The following is a 15,662-nucleotide window of genomic DNA, read 5'->3' on the forward strand; positions in this document are numbered from 1 at the left end:
AGTGGGCCCGTTGTTGAGGGCTCCAGGTTAATTTTGACTTCCGATTTGTCAATTTATTTGGCAGGCAACATGGCGTGTTGCAGCAGCACTGAATTCTGCCTTGCATAAGGGCACCACGAACTACCTCTTCACGGCACGATTTGGTGCCACTAACTGAGCCATGCGCAGAATGAATAGCTGATACTGTCCATCATGTGAATCCACCTTTAACACCGAATTGAAATGTCGGCTCAAGGGGTGCTTTTGCATTCTGCTGCTATGGCAATGTGGTCGCTGCAGACAGGAGAGAATAATTTTTAGTACATGCACCTTCTAAACGTCCACTACTTTCCTGTCAGGAACACTGGAGCTTTGACAAGTGTGTGGCTGTCAGGGCAGTGTTAATGACAATTATTAGAAGTACAACCCAATAGCTATATCAAAAAGCTTACAGCACAAGCTGTGCCTGTATACTATATTCTGAACGAGAGGAAAGGGAACCGAGGGGCCCGATTTTATTGCTTGCTACAGTGCAACCTTGCTACAGTGCAAGGTTGTTTTATACTGAAGAGGCACTGAAACACTTTTCTGAAATTTGAGAAACATGCTGGAATGAGTGCGATGAATTTTAATAAGCATATATTCAAATAAACTTTTAAAATGCCCAAATATGAATGGTGACAATTTCGAACCTCGATATAACAAAGTTGGAGCAATATAACTTGGAGCAAAAGACTTCGTTGTATTGCAAATTTCGTTATTTTGAGGTTTCGTTAATTTAATGAAACTAAGATCGGGAAAAAAAAAGTTTGTTATGTTGTGAATTGGTTTGTTGTATTGAGATTTGACTATTACTAATGAATGCATTGTTCACTCTCCCCTTCCCCTCAATTCATAAGTTCCTCTCTGCTGGGACAGTGGTTTTATATTATTGCCCTGCTTACTGTATTTTTTTTTTTTTTCATTTCCGCAGTGCATATTGGCAACCTTCTAAGGTCGGTGCCTGACAATGGTGGCCCAGAATGACCAGAACCAGTGACGGGACAGGCAGGATGCATTAAAAACAGCCCCTTCTCCATTTCATAGAATATATGCAAGGGTGGGCATTGCATGTGCAAGCTTTTGCTAATAATTTAGGGTCTAGGGGGCCTCGAAAGCCGTGGGAAAGAGGAAGCAATCTTTTGTAGGCTCCCTGCTGCATGCAGCAGAATAATATTGGCTCTTATGTTCACAGCAGCATTGTCTACAGATTGGGAACATTTTCTTATTTTTGGCATTTGTGCTGTCCTGCTTGTTATTGTGTCCATGTTTTGCAAACCTGCCTTTCCATACCATGGATTTTCTTGCCATGTTCAACAAGTGTTTCAGTGCCTCTTTGGCATTACACTGTAGAGGCACAATGAAATCTGACACTCCTGCTGTACTGCAGGTAGCAGTGCAATAGGTCTATAGTACCAAGGACGCCATGCCACGTGTTACAAATACGTCCTTTATTTACATATGTACAGTACTGTACAGAACTATAAATATATAATTAACAAAGCACAGCCAGCATTGCTGTATGAAGAAAAAGAAAAGAATGTAAACATGGTATTTACATAAAGATGGGCTAACCTCATGACATTGACTTAACAAATATTTCCACACACCAATAAATTTGCTGTGGCCAAAAATAATGCCCAGGCATATCACAGTGGCCTGGCATTTCAATAACTTTGTCGTGCAACATCAAACAGCTGCGGATGCTTTTTAGTTCTGGTCCAGTCTGATGATGCACTGACAATCAATTCCTATTGCTACAAAAAGGAAAGCTCTGCACAAGATAGGATTATTTACCTGTCTCGTGCTAGAGTCGAATGGTAAAAATGTATGAATGGCAAGACATCTAAGATGCGAGTGTTGCTGTCCTTGAGACACATGGAAAATTTCTGCTCCTTGCAAACGTGGAAAAAAAGCAACAGTCAAATATTTTGATGAATAGACAGCAAGTATCAAATGGATGTGTTCAGGAATGCTTGAATGAGGCGAGAAAGGAAGGAGCCATCACTCGGATAGAGATGATGACTGCCTATGAGAAAGATTGCGGCGACGGAGCCTTGCCAAATTGGCGATTTCATCGCTTGGCTGGAATGGTCGGAAAAGTGGGTGCTGACGAATGTCTTTAGCAGATGGCCGCTTCTCACTGTCATGGCTGAGGAGACGCTCAATGAGCTTGCACTGGAAAATAAAATGGTGACAGCAATTAACAAGGCAAGTCACAGAGGAAGTCATGCGACAAAGTGAACCTTTTGATAGGAGCACGAATAATTTATACAGAGGATATTAGCATCAATGCAATGAAAGTCACTTTTAAGGTAAAAAGACTCCCATGCCTGACAAATCAGCAGCCAAAAACCAAATTAAATTAAAACATTGTAAGGACAAAACTTCAAAAGAAATTTTTTCGTGACATTGCTCATTTGCATCAGCTATTCAACATGGCTGCTGTGTATATGATGCAAGGTATATGTACGCATGGTAGCGAAGGTGCCATAGGAGACCATACATCCTGCAATGGCGGCTTATGGAGGCACGGCAACGCCATCTACATTTCGCGGAGCCAACTTCTCGGCGGGAAAAAAATCAACATTTGCTGCTCGAGGCTCACTGCGCCAAGTAGTCTACTGCACCAGCTCACATCACATCGCTATGACATCGCATATACTTATTTTACATATACTGAGCACACAACAATACAAATGAAGCGTAGTAAGTCAGAACATTCACCACAACACGGCATCACAATCTAACGTGAAATCACCCATCTATATTTATAGACCTCATTCCATAACGTCACACATTACACTGGTGAGCCTTGAGAGTTTTGCATGAATTGAAAGCAATGGGTTCATTCAGATTTTGAACAAAGCAGTATATCCATGTGTCATTAGTACCAACAAACATCTGTTATTTCGATGTTGAGATAAAATCAACATTACATTGAAATGATTCACAAAAACCAGACTTTAATCTTCACTAACACAGCACGTATGTCACCTGTAGTTTTCCTCTGGTACTAAAGACATAGCTAAAAAATATTTAGTGAAAAGGCAGTTCAAAAATAAAGTTACTGATCAAATCTTATAAGGTTAACACACATTATATATATGGTGAATTGTGCTATCCTGGTGAATTGTGCTCCTGGTGAATTGTGCTATCTGCCTCGTGCTATCTGCCCGCGGCAGATAGCACAATTCTAGTTAATGAGCTGGTCTACTCGAAGAGGCAGACATTACTTGCACAAGAGATTGACATGCATAATCGAATAATTAACAAAATTTTACTAATTAGGTTTTTAACTAATTACCTGATGGCCCATATTGCAATTTACAAATTGTAGCCGTGGAGTTCGCAAGGCGGATCCACTTGGAACGAATTCTCGGAATGACACCAGTTTCAAGATATTAATTCCCGAACTTTGCGTAGAAATGCATTGGCGTTGCAGTTAGTTTCTTAACAAAACGTCGTTTTATGCATTAAAGCACACAATTAACTGGAACGCCAATGCATTTTTCCGCAAAGTTCGGGAATTATTATCTCCAAACTGGTGTCATCCTGAGAATTAATTCCAAATGGATCCACCTTGCGAACTCCACGGCTACAATTTGTAAATTGCAATATGGGCCGTGAGGTAATTAGTTAAAAACTAAATTTGTAAATTTTTGTTGATTAGTTGATTATGCATTTCAAATCTTTTGTGCAAGTAATGTCCGCCTCTTCGAGTAGACCACCTCATTAACTAGAATTGGGCTATCTGCCGCAGGCAACCTTAAATAAATTTTGAAAGTGTTCGCTGAAACACCCTGTATGAACACCCTGTATGAAACACCCTGAAACACCCTGTAGTAAAATGTTTTGAAGCAGTTTGGAGCACACAAAATTGCATTTTGAAGCAGATAAATTTTCATTTTTAAGCAGTTTGGAGCAGGCCAATCTGAATTTTGGTGGAATAATGGAATATGGTAGCGCACTTCGAAACCACGATGAAACACTGAATAAACCAACACGAAGCGCTTAGTAGAAGCAATCTTTGTAGCTATAGCGTACTAGAATATGGAAGAGTGGGTCGAGCCACGGCACGGCACATGTGTTCCTGTTAAGCTGAAAACATCGGTGGCACTACAATTGTCATGGAGCGGCATATTTTCGAGAGTTTTCGAGTGGTTTTGATGCCAATTAACGGCCGCCCAAAAAACGTCGTGCCCCCCCCCCCCCTCACTGTGCGGCATATAACTTCGAGAAGGCGACACGCCGATTAACGGGCGTCAAAAACGTCGTGGCCCCATAGAGCGGCTTCTAGTTTTGAGAAAACGACACGCCAATTAACGGACCCAGAGGGGTGCATGTGCATCTGTGTGGTGCAGTGCCGGGGCTCGACCTTGGAGAGAGGGGAATCTACCGTCCTTCACTCCTGGTGAAAGGGGCGCGGTCAAGACTTTTGGGAGGAGTCATGAAATAATTAGGTGAACTCAGCATACCAGTAGTTCCCCTACATAGGGAACTAGGGAAAGGAGAGGCTATTTAAGCGCAGGTTTTGGGCCCTGCTAATTAGTCTAGAAGCTGAACCTATGCGCTGCTGAGAAGCCGTCGGGGGGCTAGTGCCATCCAGTATCGCCTGGGCCGCCTAGCCGTGTCGGAACTCCAAGTAACTAGTTGACATACGAGATGTCAAACCAGCGTCTGCAACGAAGTTCACGGTAGTTCGCCTCAAGTTAGCTGAACCTGCTGGAGGGAAGTCGTCAGATCTAGACTCCCGGGAAATCCAGCCCAGCAATCGCATCCACCTCAACAAGATCGGCCCGTCAGCATTCTTCGGGAAAGCTCTGCGCGCCGACTTCACGGTTTATGGACTTGCTGCTGCTGCCCGGCCACGCGTATGACATTGTTGTTTTCTTTTGAACTTTATTTTTAGTGAAACAATGTTAGGTGTTATTCTTGTATATTTGATCCGCACCCTGTTTCATATGTATATGTATTGTTAATTGCTCATCATATTTCTCTGTCATCATTGTGTTATATTAAGTTCAGGTGTCTTAGTCTGTCTTGCGTCTTTTTTATTATTTTATTTTATTAATGGTGTATATTTATCAGTCGATAAATATCTGTTTTCTTTGTTTACTCCCGACTCTGACTCTTCACAGTGTTCGCTTGAGTACGGAACGACCAACCGGCTTGTATACCCCGTCGATCGACTTCGCGCCGACGACGAATCGGTGACAGCTGTAACAACGATATAACTATATATTCCCACGCCGACACTCATGATGATAGCGGAAAATGTTCTCAAGTTACTCGGTCCAATTGACACTAACAATTTCTGGGTCAACACATATCACCGCAGACCCAGCCCAACCCTGGGCTGCTATATAACGAAAAACTATTCCAATCTGTTTTTATTGCGATACCAATTACATGGACACTCAAGATGTATGCCTGCCGTCGTCGTCGCCGTGATGTTCCGTATAAAGTCCAGGGGCAATAACATCGTTGCCGCACACCGTATGCTGTATGTGCGAGCAGAAACGCGGAGGAAGTGCGCCGCCTTCCGTCGCGTGCAAGGCACGGGGGGGGGGGGGGGGGGGGGTTCTACTTCGGCGGTTGCTGAGTGTTGCGCGGGCCCTATCTTGAAAGCAATCTGCAATGCGGACAAAGTGCGAGTGCTGATAGCTTAGTGCACACTGTGTTTTCGCCGCTTCGTTTGCGTTGAAGCGAGAGGCAGCTGGAAGGTCAATTCTCTCGCTGCTGCTGCCGCGCTTCCTCACTGCAGTGTTTTGACAGCGAGTTTTCGCGGCTATAAAGTTATATGTGTACCTGTTTGCTTCTGCGAGCATGACAACATGCTTGTTAATTTACTAGTTACTAAGCGAATGTTCAAGGAGGGACGCGGCCCTTGAAAGTTTATATGGTCAACAACAGCAAAAAGAAAGCAAAAAAAACTATCACTCTATCATCTATCATGTCTGGCAATGACCTTATTCAAGACAACTAATAAATGACAATTACCTCTGCTGCATAGGTCTTCACAAACTTTGGTGGAAAGTTGAGCCTCTTGACATTCATAAGGACCTAAATAAATAAAAAGAAGTACAACTGCAAGGGCATGACAGCTTGCACATTGGGCAAATCACTAGACAAAAATGGTTATCACACAATTACAAACTTGATGCAGCGTGGCAAGGAATTTGAAGACAAGACCAAGGGGCAAAACAAGAAGGAAAGAGTGTGAACCAGCAATCTTTCCTTTTTGTTTTTTTTCACCTTGACCGTATCTTGAGATTCTTTGCCATGCTGCATCAAATTCGTAATGCTGTACCAATTCGCCCAATCTTCAACACTAGTTAGCACAGAACATCTGAAAGAAAAACAAACTCGTATATTCAACTTTGTTGAACACTTAAATGCATCTGTTTCATGGCTTAGTAGCTTCCGCTGATAACACAAAGGTACATTTATTGAAGGGGTCTCACACTAGTGACAGTTCACAAGATTCCAATCCTTTTATTGTGTGGCACTTTATTGCTTGCACAGCGTGGCTATACTTAAAGGGCCCCTCACCAGGTCTGGCCATTTTCTGACAAGCGCAGTGCATACAATGCGTGCTCACGATCGTGTCTACTAAGAATAACATCGCTATGCGCCGCGGAAAGAGCTGAAATTTCAAACTACACGCCATTTGCCCTTCTCCTCACGGGCTGCAAGATGTAGGGATGACATATATCAGCAAGTGTGCCTACGTACATGTATATGCTGTGACGTCGCTCATAGTGACACGAGACACTTCGAGAATTATTCAAGGAAACACCTGTTATTTGTGTAATCTGTTGCTTCAATAAACGAATTAAAGTTAGGAGAAATAACAGAACACACAAACCAAATGTCTGCGTGTTTTTGTTTTAGTTCGCACCTCAGCAAGAGAGATGTACTTCAGTTTCGTCTGCTTGTTCCCACGTCGCGCAGTTGCGCGTGCTGAGAGCAAAACTATGTCATTTTCTACCACATTCCAGTGCGCGATCATGCTCTGTGGTCCGCTTGCATCTGCCTCAGTGTTCGTGTAGCACTGACTTATACTGCTAGTCACATGCTCCCGTGCACAGCGCGCAAAGTCGTGCGCTACGCGAAACAAGACATACACAACAGCGCGCGCGCTCTAGCGTGAGCAGAAGTGCACCACGAGCAAAAAAGCGCGCAATAATAAATAAAAAAAAAGGGTGGGGACCGTGACGTATGCATCACGCGATCCTCCAGCTCTGGCATGGAAGAACGCAGGGAAGGAATTCTGCTTGCGGAGGCTACACGGGGCAAGTGGAGAGAGCTTCCTTGTTGGCGGTGACGCTCACATCCTGAAATCATGGGTTTGCAGCACTGAAATATTTGTATCTCGACTATTAATGAATTAATTTGAAAAGTTCTTGCGGTAGAACGCTCCCAAGAGGGCACGTAGCAACATCCACTGCATAACCAAAATTTGCTATGTGGCTTGGTTGCCCTGTTAACCCTGTAAACCCAAAACATGTTCAAACTGAAGAAACAATTATTTCATGGTGCAGTCACACTGAACAGCATTCCAGAAGTTCTCAAAATCAACGTAGCATTTTGTTTCCATAACACTTCGCATAATAAGTCCACATCACAGGTGACACTATCGGTACTGCTGCTTCCAACTGTTGGAACTTCTATAACTGGCAGACAGCAGAATTGTTAACTCCAGTAGACTCCATTTTAAGACTAACACAAGAGGACCTTTCAAGCCCGTTTGTTATACCAGAAGTTCAATCTATCAGAGATTCACTTCAGCTTAGTGAAAATTAGTCTTATCAGAGTAGATCACAGCAAAGTCTACTGAATAATAAATTTACATAGTGCTTAAACTTCTTTCTCCTGGTTTGCATTTTGTATGCTGAAAATTTGGGAAGCATATGCTTTAACACTCACATGTGCCCCAGGTGCATCGGCTACACCATACATTTTGTTCTTCTCTTATGGTTGATTACAATAATGATCTTCAACCCCGAATCACAGTGCCAGTCAATTTACAATGATAATAGTCAGAACAGGAAGTATACTTAACTAATATGTTTATTGTGGAAAAAAGGGGCAGTTTACATATTTTCCCCAGTAAGTATTCCATCTCTTCGCCTAAAGATTTTGACTTTAGGCTCCTATGCCTTATTTATCATAAACATTGTCAACTGATTGGGGGGCAACTTTTTTGACATTTCTGCAAATAATTTTGGATGCATTTTTGATTACTTTTTGTACACATTACCATGTTTATTTCAGTTTGCTTTTCAATCTGTGATTTTACACCTTCCACAAAATTTACACAGTGTCAAGATGAAGCTTTGAAAAAGCAAATGTTTCAAAACTGCAAAGAATTCTGACTAGAGTGTGAAATGTAGGTTAACTGGCTGACCTGCTGCCATTCTTAAACTATGTACAGCCGTGAGCAAAAGTATACTGACCAGGGGTTGTGCGAAAAAGCCGATTTTTCCCTCTGCCTATGAACGCAATTTGAAATTGAGGATTGCAGTCCAAACTTGGCATTGCGAACTTTTCAGTGTACTTATCAATTCCAGTTTATGCTTGTTAATTACGAAGAAATGCACTTTTTTCGGCGACCCTGTGGTCCTTTTGCTCACAGCGACCCTATACTTTTGCTCACAGGTGTACGTCTTGTGAGCTGACATACCTTTGCTTGAATGGCATTTGGTAAGTGACAGGAGAATAAAGCACATTTTTCTGCTTGACCACAACTATTCTTAATGGCATGCTTCACTAGTATATAACACAAGGTTAATGCTAATTCAGGAGCTGCAGCATGCAAACTTACCTGTATTCTCTCCATTTGAGTTGAAAAAGGCCACAGAAGCTCAAAGAAGATAAGCCCCAAAGAAAAGATATCCACCGACTGGTTGTACTTGAGGCCATCAATCTACAAAACATACAAGAGCCAAGACCCATGATTTAAAGTGCTAATAGTAGCTGCACTGCTGCAACTACTACAGCCTAGCTGCATAGCAGGCAATAGTAGATCCCTTTCCCCCTCCTTCACAATTTCGTCACGCAGCGTCATCGCAAGCAGTGAAGCCCACAACAGCTATTGAATTTTTTATTTATTTTCAATACTGCCAGTCTCGAACTAGACCATAGCAGGTGGGCATTCATACAATTCCAGCAGGAGAACAGCAATGAATAGCCTAACACTGGCCAAGAAAACAAAGCAAAAGGAAAACTGTACAACAGAAAGGTGCCATACATTTGCAGTTCACAATGCAGTTCCATTAAAATTCACTGTACACAAAACAGCGTAATCATTTTATTGAGTTGATTAGAGAAATAACAGCACTAAACGTTTTTAAGGTTCGCCAATATGATCGGTTTATGGAATCCAGTAGGCTTTAGAAAGTTAAAAAGCAAACTGTGTTAGTTATAGTTGGGTCCAGTTTATTCCATGCTTTCACTGCAAGCGGAAAAAGTGAGTATTGAAATGTATCATTATAGAACTAGTACGCTGTTAGTGTGCACGAGTGTTTCTGGCGTGAGATTTTGAAAATGATAAATACTTGGAAGAATCTATTTTCAGCCTATTGTAGAGTATCTGGTGTAGGAATTTCAAGCGCACTAATTTTGCTCTGGCAAATAGTGTTGGAAGGCCTGCTCGAACTAACAAGTTAGTAGGCAAGTCATTACGGGTGTATTGTTGTAGATGAATCTGATGTCTTTTCTTTGGACCCTTTCTATTTTATTCATGTTAGATATTGTGTGCGGAAACCAAACAACGTTGGCATATTCTAGAATAGGGCGCACGAACGTAGTGTAGGCTAGCAAATTGGTATGCCACGGTGTGTTTCGCAAGCGACGTCTAAGATAAAATTGCTTCCGCAGGGCAGTAGAAGTGACGATATCGATGTGTGAATCCCAATGAAGTGACCCCTAAATATTTGTGCTGGTTGACTTTAGTAAGAATACTGCCGTCAAGAACATAGGTAAACCTAGAGTGATTCTTTTTTCTGTAATTGTCAAGCAGACCTATTTCTTTTTTTTTTTTATGGACATTTGTCACATACTACAATTCAGCAATTTTTTTGAGTGAACTATTGAGAATATCGTGTTCTTCTGGGCTGTTAATTTCTTTGCATATAATGCAGCCATTTGCAAAAAGTTTAATGGTTACATTCTACGTTGCAAGTGATGTCGTCAATGACAATGAGGAATAACAGAGGTCCTAAGATTGATTCCTGGGGGACACCTGAGGTGACGGTGACTATATCAGATGGTGCTTGGTCGTAAACAGTGTGATGATTTCGTGATCGTGAGAACATTCTCAGTAATACAATTATTGCTCGTTCGAGTTAAATAAGTGAAAAATAAACATGCCTGCAATCTCAAAAAGTCAAAAAAAAAAAAAACTAAATAAATAGCATAGCATAGATTCTGCGGCCGCCACAGCGTGCTGCCACAGGATGCTACTACGGCCGTCTTGGCGCAGAGACAATCAACCTTTGGGTGGGGCCGGCAGAGCATTGCTCCCTTGCCGCCCCTTGCCATCTCCCCTGTGTAGCTTCCAGCATGCGAGTGGAAATGAAAAGAGAGAGAACGCTCCTTGTCGGTCCGATAAGTACATCTAACTTCGCTTGTGCTTGAAGGATTCGAAAAGTTTTGCAACAGAAGATTTGCAAGGAGACGTAATTTAATAGTGATGTCATTCTATGATTAGTAGAAAAGTGTTTCAGAGCCCCTTTAACAAATTTTCATGCTCCTAAATGAATTAAGGTCAACATGACACTGCTGTGCTTACTGTGATTACACGTGCAACATGCATACACACATATTCTAGTACAAGAAAATTGTAATGAACTGCAATGTATTTATAATCTTATGTACTGGAAAGTTGTCCACACTTAAACAGAAATTGAATACTCTACTGAAAAGCTGTCTTCCATTATTGACCTAATGCAGACAGAATAAAATATTAAGCCCACTGAGCCCACCTGTTCTGGGCTCATGTACAGTTGGGTGCCCACTTGGTCAGTGAGACGTCCCGACTTGCTGGAGAAGAGATCTTCAGAAGGTGCCTCCAGCGGGGTAGCTACCACTGAGCCACCTGTCAAAGCGGTCACCAGGCCAAAATCTCCCACCTTGATGGCATCATCCATGGCAAAAAAGATGTTGGAGGGCTGTGCCATGTGTGCAGAAGAGGAAGACAGAGTGTGGATGACAAAACGAAGAACGCCTCTGCACTGCACCAGTGCTAGGGGATGGGACACCAGATGAAGGTGACAATACGGAGCTGATCAGCACCGTGTTGCGTCACCTTCGTCTCGTGTTCTGTCTCTTAGAGTTGGGTATTGCACAATGAAAATACAGTGGAACCTCGTTGATACGATCTTCACGGGAACTGTAAAATAAAGCGTATCATCTGAAAATCGTATCATCCAATGCATTATCCAACCAAATCTTGTTATCGGGAAAAGAAAAAAAAGTATCATCCCGAAAAACGTATAACGCAGAATCGTATCAGCGAGGTTCCACTGTATTGTGCAGGTATGAACGACAATGATTGTCATGTAAGCAAATAGCCGAAGAATTCAAGAACGCTAGTATTCGCTTCATTAAAGCAATGGTGCACTTAACGACATATGTCTGTTGCAGTGAGGATACTTAGGTAGTGCTTGCTGTTTCATTGCGTAATTCTGTAGATAACAGAAAAACAGCACATCTCTAACGGTAGTATAGGTGGACAGCATGTGTGCCTATGACAGACGGTGTTCGGCAATGAACGTACCCCCCAACACGAGTGCGCGCATGCAATTTATGTTGGCATTTATGTTCCAACATCTGATCGCCAACCACCAACCACTAAAACCCGTGAAAGAGTCATAGAAAGCTCTTCACTTTAACAACAAGACTAAAGCAATGTATTAGAAGAAGGTTTCTAAGGGTGGGAGCCCAGTATATTCTGACTACACAAACAATTTTGAGCGTCAATTTTCAGCAGACACAATGCTTCCTTTTGAATGCCAGCCAGAAAGATATTAGCATTTCACTGGGCCTTTTGTTTCCAAATAAAAGTAATAGAGATGCTGCATAGTGAAACGCACAGTCCTTCTTTAAATTTTTTCCACATCAGTGAAACAAATCCTCAACAAATCACAATTGAGTTTAAATAAGTAGTGTGCGCTTGAGTTCCAGCCTTGTAAGGTAGTGTGGCCACTGCAATGGCAGTGACAAAAGTTCTAATAAGTTCTAGAGGCATAAGTTTAGAAATAGTATGCACGTGTATTTTAGTTAAGTTTATGCACAACTGACATAACCAGGTAGAATTTTAAGCTCTTTAGTACGGTGTATAGCTCTGCAATTATGTCTCCCATTTGCAAATGTGTACAATGGTGTTTTTCTTTTTTTTTTTTTTTGTTATCACAAATACCACCGTAGAAAATGTTGCAGCTTCTTCTGATTATATAGCGTTAATATACCAATGCACTCTGCGCTAGTGTAGGGCAAAACATTCTGATGCATTTTTACAGGCAAGTCATCAGTGTTTAGCTATTTCAAGGCCCACTATTTTTAACGCGTGAAACAGTAAGTAAGCCTTCTGTAAGTATTTGATGCAATAATTAGTATATAGTATACTGTAGGATCTCTATAACAGAAATTGCTTAAATGAAATTAACGCTTAAATGAACCAACAGCCTCATGATTGGTTGGTGTTGCATTAAGAGGAAGGTTTAGCTTGGGCCCAACTCTGTTGCCACCTATTCAAATACATGTAAAATGAAGAAACGCTCTTGTGAGATAACCACTGGACAGATTTTAATGAAATTTGTAGCATTTGAGAGAAAAAGTTAAATTCTAGTGACTGTTGGAATCGGAATTTGATTTAAGGTCTGAATTTTTCAAAAAGAATTTTCAAAAATTGGTAAGTCTAAAAAAAAAAATGTAAGCACAAAGTTTACAAACTTGTAGCTCTGTACCAAGAACAGATGGCGCAGTTCTGTAAACTGCATTCATTAGAGCATCCAAAACAGACCAATTTGATATATCAATTTACATCTTACGTGAATTTCTTACATTGTTTACATGAGTTTTGAAAAAGTCCTCGCATATTTGTGGAGTTTTAGAGAGCCATGTATATAATAAATCAATTTTGTCCATTTAATGTACTATTAGATGCATTTCACTGAATTGTGATATCGTTTATTATTGCTGAGTTACTAAGTTTTCTTTCACTTTCTGAAAATTTGGGATTTTCAACAACTTTTATTAAAACATTGATGGCCTAAATAAAAAATTACAGTCACTAAATTTTGATGTTTTCTTTTAAATGCAACAAATCTAATCAAATTTGGTGCAGTGGTTGCCACGAAAAATGATTTATCCTTTCCCATGTATTTAGATAGGAGCTCTGAGCTAAATCTGCCTCTTAAGGCAAAGCAAAAAAAAAAAAAGTTTGCTATTAAACAGAACCACCTTTTTTTTTTTTTTCTTGTAACTCTAGGTAAACAAAACTAAAATATTACAGAAAATGAAGCTGAGCAGCTAACTTCAGTGACATAACAACGAGCATCATTGTTTTCCCTTTCCTTACCAGGGTTTATTGCCAGTTTTCCATACGTTATCGCCAAGGCAGCTTTTGCTAGCTTTGATTGATGCCATGGTTAGCCACCCAACTGTGGTTAGTGTGGCTCTACCGTGGTTGTGGCTTATTTATTTATACTGCAATTCCCATTGAGAATTTTAGCAGGATTGGAAATACATATATAGGTTACAATAGGTTACATATAACACATTACAAAGTAAATACAGATTATGGCGAATTAAAAAAATATATTTAAAAAATAAGTAAATAGCATGAACGAAACACACTTCAGTTTCTCGTACAAATAGGAAAAAGGATTTGTTACACTAAATGCCACACAAATAATGTTACAGTAGGTTGCAGGACGTACGTTTGTTAGACCATTCACACCATTGACCGTGTAAAAAAAAAAAAAAATAACCCTCGAGCTCACGAATCGAACCCAAGCTTGCTGTTGTTGCTTTGTGTTGGCAATGTCAGTAAGCTGCGAGTGGCTTTGAGTTTGCTTAGCTTGGCCTTGCCCTTGGGCTCAATTTCTTAGTAAACCAATTTTCCCGGTCTCTTGAAGTTTTGTTTAACAAGAGTCCACTGTATAACACAACCTCATGTAATAAATATTTACCAAACCGAGTAAAGAAAGACGGAGGAGGGTAGTAGGAGGAAAAAAGCACGTCATTAGACAAAATATCACCTGCAAAAGCAGAGAAGACAATATATAAGTTAGAAACAAACGTGACATCTTGCCACACTTTTTATCTTATTGCCAAGCAACATTTGAGCTTTTCATTCCAAATGCTGAAGCATGAGAAAATTGGTAAAAACAATGTTTTTTTGTGACTGAACATTTTAAGCATTTTATTGCATCTGAGCGCTGCCACACTTAAACATGTGATGAGTAAAGTTCTAGAAATGCCAACACACCTTCAGATCTCGGTGAATCAAGCCATTTTCATGGACATATTCAACTGCACTGACAATCTGGTAGAATATGTCGAGAACAGACTCATAGTTGCGATCAGTAGAATGAGCATGCAGCCATTCTTTCAGGCTTTCTTTCTTGCATAGCTGCATCTGCAGGACACACACAAAAAAATGGAAAGAGTATTGACAGATTATTTCATGATTAGCAAGTAGTAATCACCACCTTCCAAACTTCACAAAGCAAGATGCATAGAAAACCAGACAGGTATGTTGAAATGCATGTAAGTTTTCCATTGTAGTACTGCAAGAACAGGGTTGTTTCAGCACGAGTACTTATGTTAAAAAAAATACAAAACAAAATAGTTACTGCAATTACCACAGCCTTTATTCTAAAGAACAATTCTGACATATGCCTATATTGTTATGCATGAAAAAATTCAGTTATGTTGTTTGGCGTGGTGAGTATGACATGTTCACCGGCTCACAAACACTCAACAGTACTTCTGCAGGGCCACTGCATTGGCTGCTGCCATCTGCAATTACTTGCCTTTCAGTCTTCTGTTCTTAATAGCAGATGGCACGATTGTTAGCTTATGAAAGGCACTTTTTAGATTTTCTCGCCAACTTGGCGGTTGCCAGAGACGCAATGGTTTTAGCTGCAAGCTAGAAGGAAATATTAGTGCTGCTGATAATGAATTTGGATTGGAGTTTTGGCCTTATAACTAACCATTGTAAAGAATCTACAGTGTGAATACAAAGTCAGTAAGAATAGAACAAAAATGTCAACTTTAACAAATGGATAAAACAAAAAAGGCTGTCCCAGCTAATGCAAGCCAAGCTGATAAAACAAATTAATATTTTTTAGTAAAGACCGTAACTTTCAATGGGAAAGCTCTTATTGCTTCCTAAAACATCCCTTTCAGTGATTTTCAGCACGCTGCCTTTTGTCATTATTTTTTCTGTGCTTTACTCGCAGCGTGCAAAATACAGACAGCCGCATGTTTAGATGCCCATGCACCACAACACCAGATGCCTCGAAAGTGATGATAACAGATGTAACTCTGCTACTTGCACGACTTGGCAAACACATCATCAATGCGTAGGCTGCAACCCTCAGTTGGAACATGATGCTCACGATTGGTGG

The 15,662-nt window shown here is 40.8% G+C and overlaps 1 protein-coding gene across 1 annotated transcript in view; it reads right to left on the reverse strand.

Moving 5' to 3' along the window:
* Positions 1-1,448: 1,448 nt before the first annotated feature.
* The window catches only part of LOC119459128 (eukaryotic translation initiation factor 2-alpha kinase 3-like), a 56,969-nt gene continuing 42,755 nt past the window's right edge, over positions 1,449-15,662 (reverse strand). The window contains exons 14-18 of the mRNA XM_037720960.2: positions 14,519-14,668; positions 11,010-11,195; positions 8,849-8,950; positions 6,022-6,084; positions 1,449-2,196 (exon numbers count right to left, since the gene is read on the reverse strand). Coding sequence (XP_037576888.2) covers positions 2,023-2,196; positions 6,022-6,084; positions 8,849-8,950; positions 11,010-11,195; positions 14,519-14,668 — 675 coding nt within the window. The 3' untranslated portion in view covers positions 1,449-2,022. The remainder of the gene's footprint in view (positions 2,197-6,021; positions 6,085-8,848; positions 8,951-11,009; positions 11,196-14,518; positions 14,669-15,662) is intronic.

Source organism: Dermacentor silvarum, chromosome 1, assembly GCF_013339745.2.
Source record: "Dermacentor silvarum isolate Dsil-2018 chromosome 1, BIME_Dsil_1.4, whole genome shotgun sequence".
Taxonomy (NCBI): Eukaryota; Metazoa; Arthropoda; class Arachnida; order Ixodida; family Ixodidae; genus Dermacentor; species Dermacentor silvarum.